A 20,236-nucleotide genomic window follows, 5' to 3' on the forward strand; every position below is an offset into this window, starting at 1 on the left:
TCTTATTTCAACAGCAAATTTATTTTTTGTGGATGGTGACGAAACATCCTTATTACAAATCAACAAATGAGAATCACATTTTCCACATGACCAGTGAAATATATAGTGTTTATCATCATAAGACATCGGTGTCAATTTAAGTGCTTCAATCTCTACTGTTTTCAACAGATAAAGTAACATGAATTCATGCCTTACACACGTTATTCAGCCTGATCGTAATTAATCTATCGGCATCACAAAGTAAAGTGATGGTGTTGTGGTGTGATGTGTGAATAAACACCGTCAAGCAGCACAGGCCGTGTTCAGAATGTGTGTATTAACACACTCTTACTGTGTTTTCAGTGTGTGTTTTTGAAGCCGCAGCCGCTGATATTGTGACATCCTACATCAGCTTCTGTGAGGACATGTGCGTTACTGTCAGGACTTACTTAACATATAACGATAAACCACAGTTCACTGCAAAACTCACAGCTTCGTCAAGCCAAAGAAGATGCCTACAGAAGTGAGGAAACGGGCCAAACACACACTGACGAAAGAGACGAGAAGCTGCTCTGAAAAGCTGAAAAAACAGTTGTAATCCAACGATCCTGCTTCAGTGCGGAAAGACCTCAAACACATCACCATCGTCACCTCAGTCTGCTGGGAATCAACAACTGGCTGATGATCTGAATGAGTTCTGTTGTCATTTTGACCAAGACTGTCTCACACTCCACACAACCATCAACCGCCACGCATTACGTAATCATGTTGGAGAGGTCACGCGTGACGTAGGCGGAAATACTGAGTGAGCGAACGTGCAAAGACCAAACGGCCTTTACAAAAAAAGGTAAAACAACAATGTCAGGCGATTTTGAAGTTGGAGGAGAAAATGAGTTTTTCGCCCTACCGCAGTACTTCCGCCTACGTCACGTGACCTTTCCAACATGATTATGTAATGCGTGGAGCATCACAGAGCATTTGTGGTTAAAAAGTATATAATGTTTTATTTGTTTTAGAAAATGTCCGATGGTTTCTCTAGATAAGACTCTTATTCCTCGTCTGGGATCATGTAGAGCTCTTAAGTCGACACTAAACACAGGTGTAAACTGAGTCTAAACCTTTAGAGTTTGTCCACTTTCGACCACTTCCAGAGGTAGTTGAAAACGCATTGGGCCAGATTGCTTTCATAGTGTAAACGATCATGTGTTTGAATGTGTTTAAAGACCGTCTACTCTCCACCTACTGACCTAACGCGTGAACAGTTTGGAAAGCATTCTAGCCAGGCAGGATTTAATCTTTGTCAGCTGTAGACCCAAGTTTGGTTTGAAGATGAAAACGTACCAAGCACAATGTTCTCTCACTGTTCCTGTTTTCTAACACACACTCACAGCCGGTCTTACGACTAATTAAAAGCTGATGTTCTCCGAATGTTTTTCCGTCGTCTCCGGTCGCGTTCATATGTAAATTGCGTGAGCTTATTTCATCCATTAGATCGAAAAAACCCACACATTTACCCGCAAATAGACCCTCCCCTCTGAGAAATCAGGACAGAAGTGGTTGAAAGAGGACAAAAGAGACGGATTAAAACACCAGGTGTAAACGGGAATGTGTCTCCCTCGTCCACCTGTGATCCGATCGAGCAAACGCATCTTAATGCCAGGAGTAAACGGCCTCAGAGCCTGTGGAGGATGTGTGTCGGCTCTTCAGGAAGCATTTATCTGTGCTCTCCACATGCTGAGAGCTAGTGCGCAGTGTGTTGTACTGCATTCTGAACACAGCCTCGTTTAGAGCCTTCGTTACTCTGACCGTGGTTGCCATGACGATGCACATTGCTCTGGAGTTGGTTGCCATGGTGAATCACACTTACAATGCGTCGTCTCTATGACGTATTGAGCTTCCAGCGGCTCGTGCGTGTGTGTGTGTGTGTGTGGTGTCGGCGGGTTAAAGTGCGGTGCGTTTCAGATTTACAGAGCTGTAGCATCAGTGGAAACGTTAACGGTTTAGTGCTGCTGTTGCCAAGGGCGACCGCTGATCGTCTCCTCCCAGATGGACCAGGAAGCTGCTGCTGCTCCAGTCCGTCGATAAACTGGACAGAGAGAAACTGTGTGAATCTCTCACTCCAGTGCTCCTCAATCATGCTTTTCAAATGGTTCTGTATATTTTATTATATATAAATTTTTTATATTATAAATATTATTTTATATTTTATATATATAATTTTTTTGTTTATTTTTTTGTATTTTTAGTCATTTATATTTTAAAAATATTTATATTATTATGATTTTAATTATTAGGTTTTTTTTTATTGTTTATTTTAAAATGACTTAATTTGAGTTTTATGTTTTTTTATGATTTAATATTTTTAGTACGTGTTTTATTTGTTTATTTTTTTAATTATTTTAATTTTACAATTTTATGATTTAATACACTTTTAGTGCATTTTATTTAATTAATGTAATTTTATATTTTTATGATTTAATTCATTTTCAGTAAGTGTTTTATTTTGATTTTTGAATTATTTTAATTATACATTTTTATTATTTAATTTTAGTGTTTTATTTTAATTATTTTATTTTTTAAATTATTGTTACATTTTTGTTTTAATATTTTAATAAGGATTTTATTTTATTTTTTTATTTTAATTGCACATTTTTATGATATTTTATAAATATTTTTTATATAATATATATAATTTTTGTATTTTTATATATAGATTTATTTGATTATGTTACTACAATAAATCTGGATTCATCAAAAATCAAACTTAAGGAAAATGTCTGAAAGTTTATGAATCAGACCCATATTAATTTTTTATGATTTTAGTGTAACAATGTAGTAATTTTGTATGTTATGAAAACTAGTAGTTTGGTGTTCATCATCAGAAGTTCATTAAAAATCAAATGAAAGAAAATCTCAAAAGATCCTGAAAGAATTGTTTATGATTTTATTCTAACAAAATAGTAACTAAGGATTGAAAAATGTGCTTTTCTAATGTTGCTTTAATGACAGGCAGGTAAACAAATAAAATATTTCATCTTTTTTAGTAAGTGTTTTTATCATGATTTTATAATTATTTATTTGAATTGACATTTTTAGTAACTTTAAATTTTGAAATTCTCAATAATGCTGTTATAGTCGTTACTGCGTTAAAACTGGTAAATTACTGCTATTTATATATATATATATATATATATCTCCATATCTTTAATTATTTTTTATTTAATTTTTAGTCATTTTATTCAATTAAAATTGTTCATTTCAAGGCAACATTTCTCAGTTCTGCTTCAGTTCAGTGTTGATGGTCTGATGTTTAATCTCAGGGTCAAGGTCAGGGTCAAAGGGTGTCGGTGGGTCACCTGGTTGAGCTGGTCACCGGGTGGGACGGCCAGGCTAAATCATCGTCGCTGTCGTAGCGTCTGGGATTGTCGAAGAAGTACGGCCTGTTTGAGAAGACGTGGCTGGGAATGGCAGAGCCGATCTGGAAGCAACAGATCACACTTAGACTGGGACCCGCAGAGGAAGAGTGTTCCTCGTGTCGCTCCACTCACCCGCTCCTGCGCCGGTCTGCGCACCCGGAAGAAGAACACCACCAGAGACGTGGGCAGCAGCTCCCAGACGAACAGAATCACTCCGAACACCACGTACCCGGCGTCGCCCAGACTGGAGCGCAGGTCCGCCTGCAGAAGCACAGACAAGAGCGGCTCGACGTCTGCGTGAACACGCGTGATCGGGACAGACGACCGGCACCCACCTGATCCGACACGTTGTACCAGTCGTAGTCGAAGGAGTTTATGGTCTGGATGTCAGTGAGAGCCAGAACCACCAGATTATAACAGGCCCGCGACGCGTACAGGAAGATCACCGTGAGGCCGATCAGGGTCACCTGACACACCGACGTGCCCTGAGACACACAGGAAACACATGACATGAGATTATTCATTTATTTCCGCTTTTTCTTGAAGTCCCTCTAAGATTTTAAGGTAATATTTCAGTGATCTATCAATGTCGGCTAATGGTCACATGACATTTCATATAGCTTTAGTACGTGTTTTATTTTACATCATTTATTTATTTTAATTTTACATTATGATTGAATACATTTTTATTAAGTGTTTTAATTTTAATTTAATTTTAAATTATTACAATATTTATGTAGTTTTATTTTACATTTTTATTTTTTAGTTTATTTTTTTGTATTTTTAGAAATTTGTATTTTAAAAATATTTATTTTAAATACATTTTTATGATTTAATGTTTTTTTTATTGTTTTTATTTTAAAATGAACATTTGAATTTTAAGTTTTTTATGATTTAATATTTTTAGTGTGTTTTATTTTTATTTTTTAAATTATTTTAATTTGACATTTTTATGATTTAATTAACTATATTTGTTTTAATTAATATTTTAATAAGTATTTTATTTTTATATTTTTTAATTTTACATTTTTATGATCTTAATTAATTTTTAGTAAGTGTTTTATTTTGATTATTTTATTTTACAAATTATTTTGCAATTTTACATCTTTATGATTTAATATTTTAAAGTGTTTTTAAATTATTTTTACATTTTAAGATTTAATAAATTTTTAGTAAGTGTTTATTTTAAAATTATTTCATTTAAAAATTTAATTTTACATCTTTATTTAATCATTTTATTTTGCTTTTTTATTATTTTAATTTTTTTATGATTTAATTAATTTTTTTCATTTTGATTGTTTTAATTTTTCTTTTATAATGTCATTAGTTATTATGTTTTCATGGACTAACGAACCCTGATAATGTCCCACAGGAAGTCTGATTCTGTCTGGTGTCTGTGATCTTGCCTTGGACTCCAGGTAGATGCTGGCCAGGGACATCTTGGCCACCTTGTAGAGGCAGACAGCCAGCGAGACGGCGCAGAGGACGAAGAGCGAGTCGTTGATGGTGACGCGCACTAGGACGATGGTCTTGACCTGCGCGTCGGTCATCTTCACCAGCAGCGCACAAGTCAGGTTGACCAGCAGGAACAGCAGACTCACGCCGACGAACAGCAGATACAGAGGAAACCTGCAGAAGACCAGATACAGTGATGAAGATGAGGAGGAGGAGGACAGACGAGAACATCAGTGTAAGAACTCACTTATATTTCAGCAGGTGAGGAGAGAACTTCGACTTCGCCTTGAAGAAAACCTGCAAAACAAGCCAGATTCATGAGCAGAGCTTCAGGTCGCTTTAATACTTTCAGTTTTCATGTTCATTTTAGTTGTTTTCATTATGTGCTTTTGTCATTTTTTATTAGCTTATTGTTTTTTTAATATTGCTATTAATGTTTAATAGATAAATATATATATAAAACGTATAATCACATTAATAAAAGTTTCAATATTGCAATATTTCAACACATTTGCAAATTCCTGGTTAATAGTCACATGACATGCAGGTCAACAAATAAAATATTTTGTCTTTTTTTAGTATGTTATTTATTTTTATACTTTTTATTTTAATTTGACATTTTCATGATTTCATTACTTTCTAGTAATTTAAAATTTTGTTGAAAAGGTTCATTGATTATCTCGTATGAATCATCATTAATCAGGTTTCTGATCTCTGACGTCTGTCCGCTTTAATTCTGCTCTGAACAGATTCAGCAGCATCTTCAGCGTCTGCTGCTCCGTCATCATCATCATCATCGTCGTCACATGACGCAGGTTCAGTCTCATGTAGGTCACACATGCAGGAACACGTGCAGCTCCTGCTCCACATGAGTACAGTAGATTTCAGTTCAATATCATATAATGTTCATTACGACTCGTATTTTATAGAAATAACGTCTTACTAGAGGACAGGATCACATGATGATTGAGAGAACACTGCATCACATCAGCTGTCAATCACGTGTGAAACAGCAGTGGGACTAGAGCTCTAGATGACTGAAAATCTCAGAAGATTCCTTTAAATTATTTTAGATTGCATAATAGTATTCACATTTTACATTTCGTTTGTTTTTGTCTAAAAATTATTTACATTTTACATTATGATTTAATTCATTTTTAGTTTTTTATTTTGATTGTTTTAATTAAAAAATATTTACATTATACATTATGATTTAATTTATTTATTTTCAATCCAATTCAATTTTGATTGTTTTTATTTAAAAAAATATTTATGTAGTTTTATTTTAGTTATGATTTAATTTAATCTTAGTGTTTTATTTTGATTGTTTTTATTTTAAAAATGATGTAGTTTTACTTTACGTATTTATTAATTTTTAATTTAATTAAGTTTTTTTAATTATGTAGTTTTATTTTACGTTTTTATGATTTAATTTTTTGTTTTTTATTTAAAATTATTTACATTTTACTTTATGATTTAATTAATTTTAGTGATTTTTTTATTATTATTTAAAAATTATTTATGTGTTCATTTTATATTTTTATGATTTATTTTTTAGTGTTTTATTTTGATTGTTTTTATTTTTAAATTTTTAACATTGATTAAATAATTTTACATAAAGTTTTTACATTTTTTTATGATTTTATTAATTCGTTTTTCCTTTAACCTTTTGGCTGCAATAAAATATATTATTATATATTTTAAAAGATGTATTATTATTATATATTGAAGTATATTATATATTAATATATATTAAAGCATATTTAATTCAGGATTTTTCTCTTGCATATTTTGTAATGTTTATTATAACTCTACTCGTATAGAAACCAGTGAATCACATCAGTATCTCTAGCTCCAGAAATGAAGCTGATGAGGATCAGGTGTTCGTCTCTGAAGCGTGTGATGTGGAGTGTGGCGTCTGGACCTGACCTGAGCGCAGTACAGGTTCATCAGGCTGAGCGTGAAGAACTGCAGGCAGACGGGGAAGCAGTAGAGCAGCCAGAAGCAGAAGGGTCCGAGCGCGTTGGCCGTCACGCAGTCCCTGAAGTAGAAGGAGAAGAGCAGCGCGCGCAGAGCCGCCCACAGCAGACACAGGAACAGGAACGCCGTCTGGTAGCTGAAGCGCTTGTGCCGGTAGCGCAGCACCAGCCACAGCTGAGCGTAGATGAAGGCGAACAGGACGGAGTAGAAGACGGTGTAGGCGAGCGTCAGGCCCAGCTTGACGTAGGGAGGGATGGCGGGGCTGAGAGTCGGAGGAGACAGAGAGGCGTTCGCTCCCTGCTGACGCTCCATCGCGGATGATCCTGCTGTCAGCGGCTCCGTCCTTCTGTCTCCATCCAGCCTCGGGGAATCAGCGGCTGCAGTCGTGAGGAGAGCCTGCAGAAGAGACGGAGCATGTGACCGGGATGCGGGGAATCTGATTGGCTCTGTGGTGTGAGGAGAGAGAGAGGGGTGGAATTCATTTCCTTCCTCAGGTTCATCTCTTATTAGGAAAAGGATGTAAATGACACGTTTATTTAAATGATTTGTTAATACAAAAAAAAAATACAAAAATAATTATAGGACCATTAAGATTTGCATTGTGACAATTTCATGACAATTAAGCAAATTCTTCATTTAATTCTTGAGGGGAAAAAATATACATCTTAATTGTCCTAAAATCAAAACAAAATATAATTTAATTTTTACTTGTTTTGTGGAGAAATATTGCCCATTCTTTTGTTTTCTCTCACAGTGATGCTGCATGATTGTGTAATAATGTGATTGGTTCAGTAATGTCACACGTCACCAGCAGAGGGCGATAATTAAACACAATGTGACTACAAACCTTCAGAGAAGCTGAAGAACAGAAGTTATGATGTGTGATCAGATCAATAACTCCTGGTAAAGGTCAAAGGTTAGAGCAGTTATGGCTGCTAAAAGCTGTTGAACACTAGTTGTTGTGACTAAACAGGACATTCCTATACTTTTCTGCAGATGTGTAGTGAGATCCAGCTAACACAAATATGTGCTAAGAATGTTTGGCTAACGTTCCCATTAAGTTATAAGAACATTATTTCTGAATGTTTCTTAAATGTTTTAAAAACGTTTTTTTCTAGGTTATGTGAACGTTAAGGGAACATTTCATTTTATAATTCTTCAAACATTATGGGAACGTTACTTGAATGTTCTCTGAACATTCTGAAACAAGTACCAACGTTTAAAAAACGTTAGATGAACGTACAACTAAAACGCTCCATGAACGATGTATAAATATTAAATGTTTTTTGTACTAACGTTTTGACAACATTATTAAAGACCAGACAACTTTGTATGAACGTTCTATCAACGTTACGGGAAGAACGCTTGTTCGTAACTTTGAGAGAACCCTGACACAACGTTCTGAGAATGTTCCCTGTTAGCTGGATTCATTCTGAAGGTAAATTTAAGATGAAATAATGGTCTGACTGTGGGAAAGGCTCAGAAACTGAGAATAGTTATTTAATAATTTCAGGTTGTGAAGTGAGGATTGATCTTGTGTCACTCTAAGTGCCCTCAGAAGTGCACTGACTCCCACAGGCTCCAGGCTGAGGCGGTTCACATCTGGACAGGGGTGGGGTGGACAGAGCTTTTGTGTTTTTACAAAAAATGGTTTAGAAAAGCAGTGAACTCCAACACAAATATTATGGCGGAGTAGCCTCCCACATGAAAAAATACTATAGTAATTTATAGTAAATACTATAGCGTTTTTGAACCATACTATAGTAAAGTACTTTAATTAATTTGTTGTGGTAATTCTATAGTTGCTGTGTAATATAACAACTATAGTAATATAAACAAATTAGTTTACCCAATACTATAAGTTTTCTACAACAACATGGTATATTATACTACAATACACTACAGTTTACTGTAGCATTCATTAACAAAGTGTTGTAAATACTACAATTTACTATAATGTGGTTCAAAAACACTATAGTATTTTATAATTTAAAAAGTTTTTTTTTTTTCGCATTGCATTCCAGTCTTCGATTAATCAACTGTTAGACATTTAGACAGAACACTTGCATTTATTTGTTATGTAGTTGTGAAATATAAATTCATAAAGTGATAAATGACGTATTAATGTCCGATTTTCGTAACAAAATCGCTCCCTCAGGCAGCGCGCTGTTGCTATGGTTACCCCTCAGACGACCGCTACTTTCGCGCCAAATGAAAAACGTAGAAAATGTCCCTTATATGTCGAATTAAACCCCTTTATTATGGTTACTCGATTAAATAAAGTACGTATTTTAACAACAGTAGGCTATTTCTGGTCGCCTGGCGTTCCTATACACAGCCTTCGATTTTCGTAACCGATTGCTGTTGCTATGGTTAAATACGTGCTCTGACACACTTGTACATTTTCTGAGGACATTATGTGAAGAATTAAATGACTTTAGTGTGGGTACTTAAGAGCACCCCCACCTTACCTTTTGTTTGCCGTCCTCAGGGGGGGTCAAATCTCCCAGTAATGTAAATGATTCCTCCACCTCCTCCATGAACCCGCCCTCCATATGAACTCCTCTCCGCACCTCTGGAGTTCATCACCGGCACTCCCGACCCGTTACATGGACAATAAACGGAGTTCCTAGAGTTTATAATGGTTCTTGTGTACAGTGTTGGGCTTCTGGCTCTGCTGGTGTCGGTCCAGTGTCTGACCCGGGAGCAGCTCTTCGATTATGGGATACAATTCGGCGACCGGATTTTGGAATCCTCAACTGATTCGGTTAAAGAGCTCGAGCTGGAGCAGACGCTCTTCTTCTTCAAAGGAAAGTTCGATAAAGTTTACGTAAGTGACGCATCTTTTGCTGTTGCTCGTTATTTTTATTTACATTTTAATGTTAATACACTAAGAAATAATATTAATAATTATAACGTGTTTTCCCCTCTAACATTCTCAAGGATAATTAATAAATTAATTTAAATAACAGAAAAAAATTAAATAATTGTTACTTTTTTTTTATTTTATAAAGTTTGAAACACGTTCATTATTTGAATGAATGAAGTGAAATCGTACAAATTGTCCACAAGAGGAAACGAGTCATTTCTATGGGAATCGATTTGAAACCGGTTTGATGCTGATTTGCAAAAACACCTTCACTCTTACTGATAAAAGGAGCAGAAATCGAAGTGTTTTCACATCATCTATTGATCTGCAAATTTGTTCTCATCTACAAAACCAGCATATTCTCTCTCTCTCTTGGTCTCAAAGCTGTGTGTATCTACAGTAAACCCCCCATGGGAAGAAAGGAGTGGAGGGAGAAGTAAATATTTACTCTAGGTGTCTGTCCTGCAGTGATTTCTCTGTAATGTGCTCATTAGTCATGCATGTTTAGGTTCTGTGATCACAGAGTGTTTAACTAAATTCAATCTCCGCCTGTACTTTCATCTGTTGAACCTCATGAACCTCCAGAAGTTTGGTTGATTTTAACAGTTTCATTGTTTATAGTCATCTAACCAGACTGCAGGAGACAATTATCATTCAAACCAATGGACAGTGTGTTTGTTAAGATGTTTCCCAGCTCAGGAAGTGTATTAAGTGTCCAGGAAAGCCTCAAATCTGCCAAAGCAGTTGGTCTTCATATACTAACTGTCTGTGATATCTCACAACTGCCTGTAAGAGTGATATATCCCATACGGCCCGTCCGCTGATATCAGCGAATGAATCCCTTCCTGTGTTTGGAGTGGGAACATCGTTCCTGTTGTTGCAAACGGACTCAAGAACGACTTAATTAGCTCCAGAAAACACTAGCTCTTACAGACAGAAGTCAAGAAGTTCTTTTGTCAACCGTTCAGTAGACAGAAGTGCCATTGTGTGGTTCCATGATGTCTTTGTGGGCTTTAACCCTTGATGAAGTTTTGCCCGAGGCTCCTGAGTGTAGATCTGAGGAGACTTCCTCCTGTCCTGCTGTGCTCCATTCATTTCCAGCAGCATTTACATTCCAGATGGAGCGTCTCCAACAAAGGTTGCCGTGTTACCTGCTTTAAACACAATGAAAACAGCAGGAGTTAATTTAAGTTCAGGATTAGGCCTGTGCTGTGAGTTTACATTGGTCAGTTTGTGATTGGAGTTTCATTTTTCAGTTAAAAAGTCTTCTGTTGGGCGTTTATGTTGAGTATCATATTACATGCATCACGCTTTTATGGCTCATATAGTCTGAAATAATGAGAATATAGTGTGAATATTTTTCACACACTCAAAAATATGATATTTATATGGCCAGAAAATAAGATGAAATTCTGATAAAATGCATATAAATATCAATATCTGCCAATAATATGTCTTAGTAAGATGATATTTAAATGCTTAGTTTTATGTAGTTTTAAAACATATAATATAATGCGATACAATGATGATTGAGAGATGAACAAATAAACCTGATGATCATATTTGATACTCATGATTTTTCTGGATAAACCTGCTTCAGTCCAGCTGAAATATTACTAACAATATCAAAGTTATTCTTACGTTTACTTGATAAAATCAGAGCTGAAAGACACGAGCTGAAGTTTGTACAATTATACTAAAAGACTTTTACTTGATAAAACAGTCTAAACTATCGATCAGAAGAACTTTAGGAGAGGTTTATCAGATCATGCTGATCATTTAGAGATCTTAGTAATATCTAACATGATAGGGTTAATTTCCTTTCTCTCTTTGGAATTCCTCGCAGGAATTCGACCACTGCATCAGGCCCAATCTGTTTCTTGTTTCCCGCAGCCTGTTGTCCAGGTGGAGGTTGTGTTTGGAGCTCCTCCGGGTTCTTTGAGATCTCCTGAGGCGATGTGTACCGATCCTCCCGCTGTGAAGCAGCTGCACAGGCCGATGGGGGTCAGTCAGTGGGTCAGCGATTAGATCTGCGGCACAACTCTCATTCTGTGCAGTCCATCTTCCATAAAGCCAAGAGTTCTCATTTCTGTAGCGGTGCGGGACGAGAAGTTTAGAAGCGGATCTTGATTTGACTTATTATCCACAACAATATTTAAAGAGACAAGACTTCTGGTTTCTGTTAATTGATTCAATTTCATGACTGAAGATGTTTTAAGTGCTGAAAGTTCTTCCAGGGATCCTGGACTTTTTAATTCGCGCAGCTTTTACAGTCATTTGTGATTTACTGGATAAGGATTTACACTAGCGTTCAAAAGTTTGGGGTCGGAAAGATTTGTTTTTGAAAGAGTCTCTTCTGCTCAGCAAGGCTGCATTTATTTGATCAAAAATACAGTAAAAATTCTGAAATATTATTCTAATGTAAATCAGCTGTTTTCTATGTGAATATATAGTAAAGTGTAATTTATTCCTGTGATCAAAGCTGAATTTTCAGCATCATTACTCCAGTCTTCAGTGTCACATGATCCTTCAGAAATCATTCTAATATGATGATTTGATGCTCAAGAAACATTTATGATTATTATCAGTGTTGAAAAGGCTTCCTCATGTGAATGCCGGTTCTTCAAAGAAGGAAAACTGTAGTTGATTATTTTAATGCTTGTTTCATTTATTTTCAGTCATCTTGTAAGTTTAGCCTTCTGGTTGAGCACTTAGATGTGTGTTTAAATCAGTAATCACAGCTATGAGCTGTAGAAACAGTGATGTTTGGCTTATGCTTGAAACATCACTAAATAATAGCAGGTGTTTCGAGGGGAAACTTGTGTAATTTGAGACTTGTGTGAATTATTTTGACCCCAGGAAACACATCGGATCACTTCACAAAACTGCAAATGAGCCAAGAAAAGTATCTAATGCTTTAAATGTTTGTTTCAGCTGCGCTTCTCCATTAGGTTCTGTTGCCGTTTCTCCACTAAATCCCTGCGGTTTGCGTTTCTTTAGATCCATCCAACTGCTTAAATCACTCATGCATGCAGCGCTTCAGCTCAAAAGCAGGGTTATCAGGGTTTTCTTTGTACTTTTGGCATTCTTTGAGGTTCAAGATCCTGAGGATTTTGTAACAGAACTTTTTTATTTGGTTTTCTGTGTGTTAAATTATTGTTGGATCTCTCAGATTTTAGCCCGATGGAAGCAGTAAGAAATTGGACCTCTACTTCTCACAGGTTGTGCAGCTCCCCTGCAGTTTCACTTTAAGAAACTTGTTAAAGAAAAGCTTTTACACACACAAGCACAGACTTTAAGTGGCACAACAGCCTTTCAAGTGTGACGCACTCGACTGAAAGAGGCCACAGATCACAGAAAACATCACTGCTGGGTTTATGAGGCGTCAGATAAGATGTTGTGTCTGTTCCTGCAGGAAAACATCTAATCATGTGCTGTTTTTGTCATTTTTAGAACAGATAGTGATTTAGACTGGGATTTACTGCAAGAACAACTTATATTACAATCACGAGCCATTGATTCTTACTCGTATAAATAATAAAGTTTATGCTTGCTATTAAAATTGCAACATACAAAAAAAAACATTATTTTTTACAATTGTTTATCAGTATGGCTTGTTTTATACTTTATTAATCCCTTTATTGATGGAAACTGTAATCATGAACATTTTTGTGCCTTAAGTACTTTTATCTTATCTATCTGATAGAACATTTTCGGTGGAGGTTGAGAATTTTCCTTCGTATTAACTTGTGGTGTACCTCAGGGATCAATTTTGGGCCCGCTTTTGTTTTTCGTTGTACTTGCCCCCCTTTAGGTTCAATTTTTCAGTATATATTTTTGTGTGTTTTTGTATTCTGCTCACTAGATGTGCATGTCTATAAGATTTTTTACCTTTTCACCTCTCCTCAACAAGCCACATGATATGAGGTATTATTCCTTTAAAGTTACGCACAAACGTGTAAAACATCAGGTTAGGGGTTTGTTCGGATCCCTAACATTAGATATGATCAATACTAATAGTCATCCTGTGCATTCAGTAAAAAATAACAAAGGTTTGTTTGTCAGGATCATAAACTGGCCAGTTAATCTTGAATCAGAATATTAAAGCACTCAGGGTGTTGTTTACTTCAAAACTCATTGATTTACCTGTACATGTCAGATAAAAACGTACAGTTTCCAAACTGGTTTCGCCCTACTGTTTCATGACATGTTCTGGACTCTCTGCAGGTCAGCACCAATGGCTTCATATCTATGGCTGAACCCAGCGACGAGTCCGAGTACCTGGGGAAGATGCCGGCCAGTTTTGGCATGATTGCAGCGTTCCTAGGAGATCTGGATACTACCGACGGTGCCGGTTATGTCTATTTCCGCCAGGATAAAAGTCCTGATGTGCTCCAGAGAGCTGCAGATCACATTAGGCAAGCGTTTCCTACTGACGAGGGGATCGAACCCACTCACGCCGTCATCGTCACCTGGGAGAATGTGCTGGGTCAAGGAAGTGACCAAGGAGAAGGATTTGAGTTTGCAGTACGTCTCTGAAATCTGAATGTTTTGCAGTTCCAAAAGTTGGTTAAGAAGTCAGCAGACCAAATGGAAAATAATTTAAGCTGTAAAGCAGAAGACAACAGTGCCGTTATTCGGCTCAGAACACAACATATGCTACATGGACATAATTGATGTTTTGCATGACAAATAATTAACTTTGTTTTTCCTTCCTGAAATGCAAACAGAGAAATACTTTCCAGCTAGTTGTAGCAAACATGGATTCGGCGTCCTACGCCATCCTGCTGTATCCAGAGGAGAAGATGCAGTTCGGTTCCACGCTCATAGATGATGTAGACGTGCACGTAGAGGTTGGGTTCAGTGAAGGCATTGTCCCGGGCTGGTTCGGCTGGTCGAAAACTCAAGGATCTTACTACCGCATCACTGAAGACAGCGAGGATTCGGTCAGCGCTCTCGCACTGTATGACGGTTTATACATAGTTTTCTGTCTCATTAATCATGCATACATATTGTTTTTCTCTGCTGTGCACGACCCCATCAGAAGGTGCATCTTTATTGTGCAATATTAATGTTTGCAACTCCTCTCCAAACCCCCCAGGGAGACAAACTCAGGCCAGCCTGGCGTTTGGGTCTTCGAGATCGGCACGTCTCCGTTGTTCACCTCCATCATGCCTGGACAGATCACGGAGGTCACAGAGGTCACGTCGGAGGAGACTGTGGTCGACACACCCGCTCCTGAGCCGACGAGCATTCAGACCTCGGAGCCTCAGTACGAGCCGCTCACGAGCCGCCCAGAGCCGCTCTCAGAGTCGTCCACCCCTGACGAGTTTCAGTACCGTTATGTGCCGCCGCAGCAGCAGCCTCAGAACCCCGAGGTGCTGATCATCGATGAAGACGAGCTCAGCGTCAACGGTGAGAGAAAAGCTTTGACTATGTTGAGTAAGCCTAATGTTTCATATTAATATATCTTAATGTTTTTTTACAGTGTTTTCTTATAATTACGAGACGTGCTCCAGCAACAAGCACAAGTGCTCTGCTTTCGCCGACTGCAAAGATTACACCGACGGATACTGCTGTCACTGCAAACCAGGTTACTATGGCAACGGCAAGGATTGCATCGCTGAAGGTGGGTTGGAACGTTGGAACGTTGGAACATTGGAACATGCTATTGCGTCATAACCAGGGTGATTATCGTTAACTACATCTAAAAACATTAAAAAACGAGTTTGTTAATAAAATAAATATTAACTGAAATAAAATAAAATTATGAATAAACTTAATTTATTTCGGTTAATATTTATTTATTTGAAGTAACAAACTAGTTTTTTAAAGGTTTTAGATGTAGTTAATGATGATAACCCTGATCCCAAGCAACACTGTATATAAACATCTGTTCTTACTAAACAACCATTAATCCCTGAATGTCATATTGGAGCAGTGAATGATGCCGCAGTTTTCCGAATCTCCAGGCAAACCCCAGAGGATGAACGGGAAGGTGAACGGCAGACTGTACGTTGGGAATTCTCCATCTCCTGTGGAGTTCTCCAACAATGACCTGCACTCGTATGTGGTGGCCAATGACGGCCGGGCGTACATCGCTGTCAGCAGCATCCCGGCCAGCATCGGACCCTCCTTACAGCCGCTGCCTGCTCTCGGAGAGGCCATCGGATGGGCGTTCGCACTGGAGCAGCCCAACTATCACAACGGCTTCAGCCTCATCGGTAAAACCAGCTCCGGCATAATAACTGGGTCTGTTTTTTGGCTTGACATGTTTATACGGCTACCTTTTTACCTGACCAAAAAAAACAACTATTAAGTACTAAAAGGTTAATACTATTAATATTATTATTGTTATTAATATGAATAAGTTATTGTTATTATAATTGATATTAAGTTAATAATATTAACTGTAACATAAATTGTGATTTCTGCTTCCAGCTACTGCTTTACCTCTCAAAACACAACATTAATTGAATAATAAATATAACGATAACTATAACTATAATGATAACTATAGCGATAAATATAACTTTAATGATCACTATAACGATAACTTTAAAGATAACTCAATTGATAACTATACCGATAATCATAATGATAACTATGACAATAAATATAACTATAACGAAAACTTTAAAGATAACTCTAATGATAACTATAACTGATAATCATAATGATAACTGCCAATAAATATAACTATAATGATAACTATAACGATAACTTTAAAGATAAATATAATGAAACCTATAATGATAACAATAACGTTCATTATAACGATAACTATAATGATAAATATAACAATATTGATAACTATTATGATAACAATATCTAAAACGATAACTACATTGTTAACTATAACGATAATTATATTGATAAATATAACTATAATGATAAATATAACAATAACTATTATGATAAATATAACTATAATGATAACTGTAATGATAACGATAACAATAATGATAACAATAACTAGAATGTTAACTATAATGATAATTATAAATATAACGTTAACTATAATGATAAATATAACTGTATAACCATAACAGTGAATATAACTGTAACGAAAACTATTATTATTATAGCTACTGTATAATGATAAATATAACTATAATGAGAAGTATGATAATAAATATAACTATGATTATAACAATGACTATAACAGCATCCACACCAGCGCACAATATTCTTTTGTTTGTTATAAGTGCTGCATTTTCGTCATCTGTCGCTTTAAATGTTCGAACTCTGAAAGCAGGATGGATTCTGATTGGCTGTCAATGTTTTTATCGTTCATCAGCTGGAACAAATAATTCTGCTATTCTTAAAGAATTATAATGATTATTAAATCTTTATAGTTATAGTCTTCTGAGTGAACGGGCCTTAAAGGATTAGTTCACTTTCAAATAAAAATTTCCTGATAATTTACTCACCCCCATGTCATCCAAGATGTCCATGTCCTTCTTTCCTCAGTCGAAAAGAAATTAAGGTTTTTGATGAAAACATTCCAGGATTATTCTCCTTATTGTGGACTTCAATGGCCTCCAGGCGGTTGAATTACAGTTTCAGTGCAGCTTCAAAGGGCTTTAAACGATACCAGATGAGGAATAAGGGTCTTATCTAGCGAAACGATCTGTCATTTTCTAAAAAAATTCAAAATGTATATGCTTTATAGGCACAATTGATCGCATCACAAGTGCCTTCCACCAGAACACGATTCCGTATTCTTCAAAAAGCTTATGCTAAATGTCCTACGCCTTCCCTATTTTTATTTGAAAGTGGACTAATTCTTTAATACTGAAATTATTTAGCAACATTATTATTATGATTATTCACTGTGAATCGATGAAATATTGTGCCTCATGAAGTCACCTGCTTCTCATTCTTCTCATCTCTCAGTGTGATATTAAGTTCACAAGTCTTTCCTGTGAGATTGAGTTGCAGCTGCTTTCTCTGAAGTGGAAACACATGCTCAGGGTCGAGGGTCCTTCATCAGTCTCCTTGTCTCCGTGTCCACAGGAGGGGTTTTCACGCGCCAGGCCGAGGTGGTCTTCCAGCCCGGCAACGAGAGGCTGACCATCAAACAGGAGTTTGGTGGCATCGATGAGCACGATCACCTGGTGGTCAGCACACATCTGGATGGCAGGATCCCGGAGGTGCCGCGCGAAGCCACGGTCCAGATTGAGCCATACAACGAGATTTACCAGTATTCCAGCAACCGTGAGTGCCGTTCGCAGTCAGAAACATCATCATTTCAAGCTCATAATTGATCAATCAAAATCGTTTTTAAGAAGTAACAAACTCTGTCGATCAAAGGTTTCTACAGTAGATGCTTGTGAATGAAGTGCCTGTATTTCCTTTATAGGATTATTGGAATAAGTGGAATAATTAACACAAGATTTAAGTTATTTTATAATAATGGTGAAGGGCTGTTTCTCTTGGATCTTCTGCAGTGATCACGTCGTCCTCGCGGCGGGACTACGCCGTTAACATGCCTGACGGCAGCGTCCGCACACACAGCTACCTGTGGACGCAGAGCATCCGCTTCCAGAGCTGCCCACACGAGGAGCTCATGAGCTCAGTGCCAGACAGCCAACAGCTCAGCGTCGACCAGATCTTCGTCATGTACGACTCCGGCAACCAGCTGATCCGCTTCGCCATGAGTAACAAGATCGGCTCCGTCCACAGTGAGGAAACTTACACTCTCAAGATAGAATTAAAGCAAACGTGAACATTCACAGCCTAGTGCTAAAACAACTCAACACTGGGTTACTTAACACTAACTCAACACTGGGTTAACTCAATACTGGGTTAACTCAACATTAACTCAACACTGGGTTAACTAAACACTAACTCAACACTGGGTTAAATAAACACTAACTCAACACTAGGTTAACTCAACATTAACTCAACACTGGGTTAAATCAACACTAACTCAATACTGGGTTAAATTAACACTGACTCAACATTTACTCAACACTGGGTTAACTAAACATTAACTCAACACTGGGTTAAATCAACACTGGGTTAACTAAACACTAACTCAACACTGGGTTAACACTGGGTTAACTCAACACTAACTCAACACTGGGTTAACTCAACACTAACTCAACACTGGGTTAACTCAACATTAACTCAACACTGGGTTAACTCAACACTAACTCAACACTAACTTAACACTGGGTTAAATCAACACTGACTCAACACTAACTCAACACAGGGTTAACTTAACACTGGGTTAACTTAACACTGGGTTAACTCAACACTAACTCAACACTGGGTTAACTCAACATTAACTCAACACTGGGTTAAATCAACACTGGGTTAACTAAACACTAACTCAACACTGGGTTAACACTGGGTTAACTCAACACTAACTCAACACTGGGTTAACTCAACATTAACTCAACACTGGGTTAACTCAACACTAACTCAACACTAACTTAACACTGGGTTAACTCAACACTAACTCAACACTGGGTTAACTCAACATTAACTCAACACTGGGTTAACTCAACACTAACTCAACACTGGGTTAACTCAACACTGGGTTAAATCAACACTGGGTTAACTCAACACTAACTCAACACTGGGTTAATTCAACATTAACTCAACACTGGGTTAACTCAATATTAACTCAACACTGGGTTAACTCAACACTAACTCAACACTGGGTTAAATCAACACTAACTCAACACTGGGTTAACTCAAGGCTAACTCAACACTAACTCAAAACTGGTTTAAATCAACACTGACTCAACACTAACTCAACACTGGGTTAACTCAACATTAAATCAGCACTGGGTTAACTAAACTCTAACTCAACGCTAGGTTAACCCAACACTAACTCAACACTGGGTTAACTCAACACTAACTCAACACTGGGTTAACTCAACACTAACTCGGGACTCAGTTAACTCAACACTAACTCAGGACTCGGTTAACTCAACACTAACTCAGGACTCGGTTAACTCAACACTGGGTTAACTCAACACTAACTCAAAACTGGGTTAACTCAACACTAACTCAGGACTCGGTTAACTCAACACTAACTCAGGACTCGGTTAACTCAACACTGGGTTAACTCAACACTAACTCAAAACTGGGTTAACTCAACACTAACTCAACACTGGGTTAACTCAACACTAACTCAGGACTCGGTTAACTCAACACTGGGTTAACTCAACACTAACTCAAAACTGGGTTAACTCAACACTGGGTTAACTCAACACTAACTCGGGACTCGGTTAACTCAACACTGGGTTAACTCAACACTAACTCAACACTGGGTTAACTCAACACTGGGTTAACTCAACACTAACTCAGGACTCGGTTAACTCAACACTAACTCAGGACTCGGTTAACTCAACACTAACTCGGGACTCGGTTAACTCAACACTGGGTTAACTCAACACTGGGTTAACTCAACACTAACTCAGGACTCGGTTAACTCAACACTAACTCAGGACTCGGTTAACTCAACACTAACTCGGGACTCGGTGAACTCAACACTGGGTTAACTCAACACTAACTCAAA

General features: G+C 37.2%; 2 protein-coding genes across 7 annotated transcripts in view; one reads left to right on the forward strand and one right to left on the reverse strand.

Moving 5' to 3' along the window:
• Positions 1 to 9,424, reverse strand: gpr137bb (G protein-coupled receptor 137Bb). 3 transcript variants are annotated; one of them, XR_007932740.1, is made up of 9 exons: positions 9,302 to 9,395; positions 6,780 to 7,226; positions 5,098 to 5,147; positions 4,802 to 5,024; positions 3,731 to 3,880; positions 3,528 to 3,656; positions 3,336 to 3,457; positions 1,087 to 2,065; positions 1 to 1,054 (listed from the first exon to the last, which is right to left on the reverse strand). XR_007932740.1 is itself a non-coding variant. In XM_051913223.1 (8 exons), exons 2-8 carry the CDS (start codon positions 7,140 to 7,142, stop codon positions 1,972 to 1,974), a joined length of 1,131 nt encoding a protein of 376 aa, XP_051769183.1. In that variant the 5' UTR covers positions 7,143 to 7,276; positions 9,302 to 9,424; the 3' UTR covers positions 1 to 1,971. The 3 variants fall into 3 exon arrangements, 2 of the variants coding, with proteins under 2 accessions (XP_051769183.1, XP_051769182.1); XM_051913223.1 differs by having other exon boundaries at positions 1 to 2,065; positions 6,780 to 7,276; positions 9,302 to 9,424; XM_051913222.1 differs by having other exon boundaries at positions 1 to 2,065.
• Positions 7,150 to 20,236, forward strand: part of LOC127522858 (nidogen-1-like) — a 25,050-nt gene continuing 11,963 nt past the window's right edge. The window contains exons 1-9 of one of the 4 annotated variants that reach the window (XM_051913182.1): positions 7,150 to 7,349; positions 9,489 to 9,660; positions 13,927 to 14,226; positions 14,430 to 14,662; positions 14,801 to 15,114; positions 15,188 to 15,328; positions 15,672 to 15,923; positions 17,719 to 17,919; positions 18,153 to 18,386. In XM_051913182.1, the coding sequence (XP_051769142.1) occupies positions 13,951 to 14,226; positions 14,430 to 14,662; positions 14,801 to 15,114; positions 15,188 to 15,328; positions 15,672 to 15,923; positions 17,719 to 17,919; positions 18,153 to 18,386 (1,651 nt within the window). In that variant the 5' untranslated portion in view covers positions 7,150 to 7,349; positions 9,489 to 9,660; positions 13,927 to 13,950. Of the gene's footprint in view, positions 7,350 to 9,439; positions 9,661 to 13,926; positions 14,227 to 14,429; positions 14,663 to 14,800; positions 15,115 to 15,187; positions 15,329 to 15,671; positions 15,924 to 17,718; positions 17,920 to 18,152; positions 18,387 to 20,236 lie in introns of those variants that run through there. The other 3 variants (XM_051913183.1, XM_051913184.1, XM_051913181.1) reach the window with 3 other exon arrangements.

This window comes from Ctenopharyngodon idella, chromosome 11, assembly GCF_019924925.1.
Source record: "Ctenopharyngodon idella isolate HZGC_01 chromosome 11, HZGC01, whole genome shotgun sequence".
Taxonomy (NCBI): Eukaryota; Metazoa; Chordata; class Actinopteri; order Cypriniformes; family Xenocyprididae; genus Ctenopharyngodon; species Ctenopharyngodon idella.

Excerpts from the sequence above, each read along its gene's own strand:
- gpr137bb (XM_051913222.1), bottom strand. The coding sequence starts at position 9,385 with ATGGAGGGCGGGTTCATGGAGGAGGTGGAGGAATCATTTACATTACTG. Across the intron at positions 3,657-3,730 it reads GGTACAACGTGTCGGATCAG|GCGGACCTGCGCTCCAGTCT; the intron begins GTGGGTGCCGGT and ends GTGCTTCTGCAG. Across the intron at positions 3,458-3,527 it reads GCAGACCGGCGCAGGAGCGG|ATCGGCTCTGCCATTCCCAG; the intron begins GTGAGTGGAGCG and ends TGTTGCTTCCAG.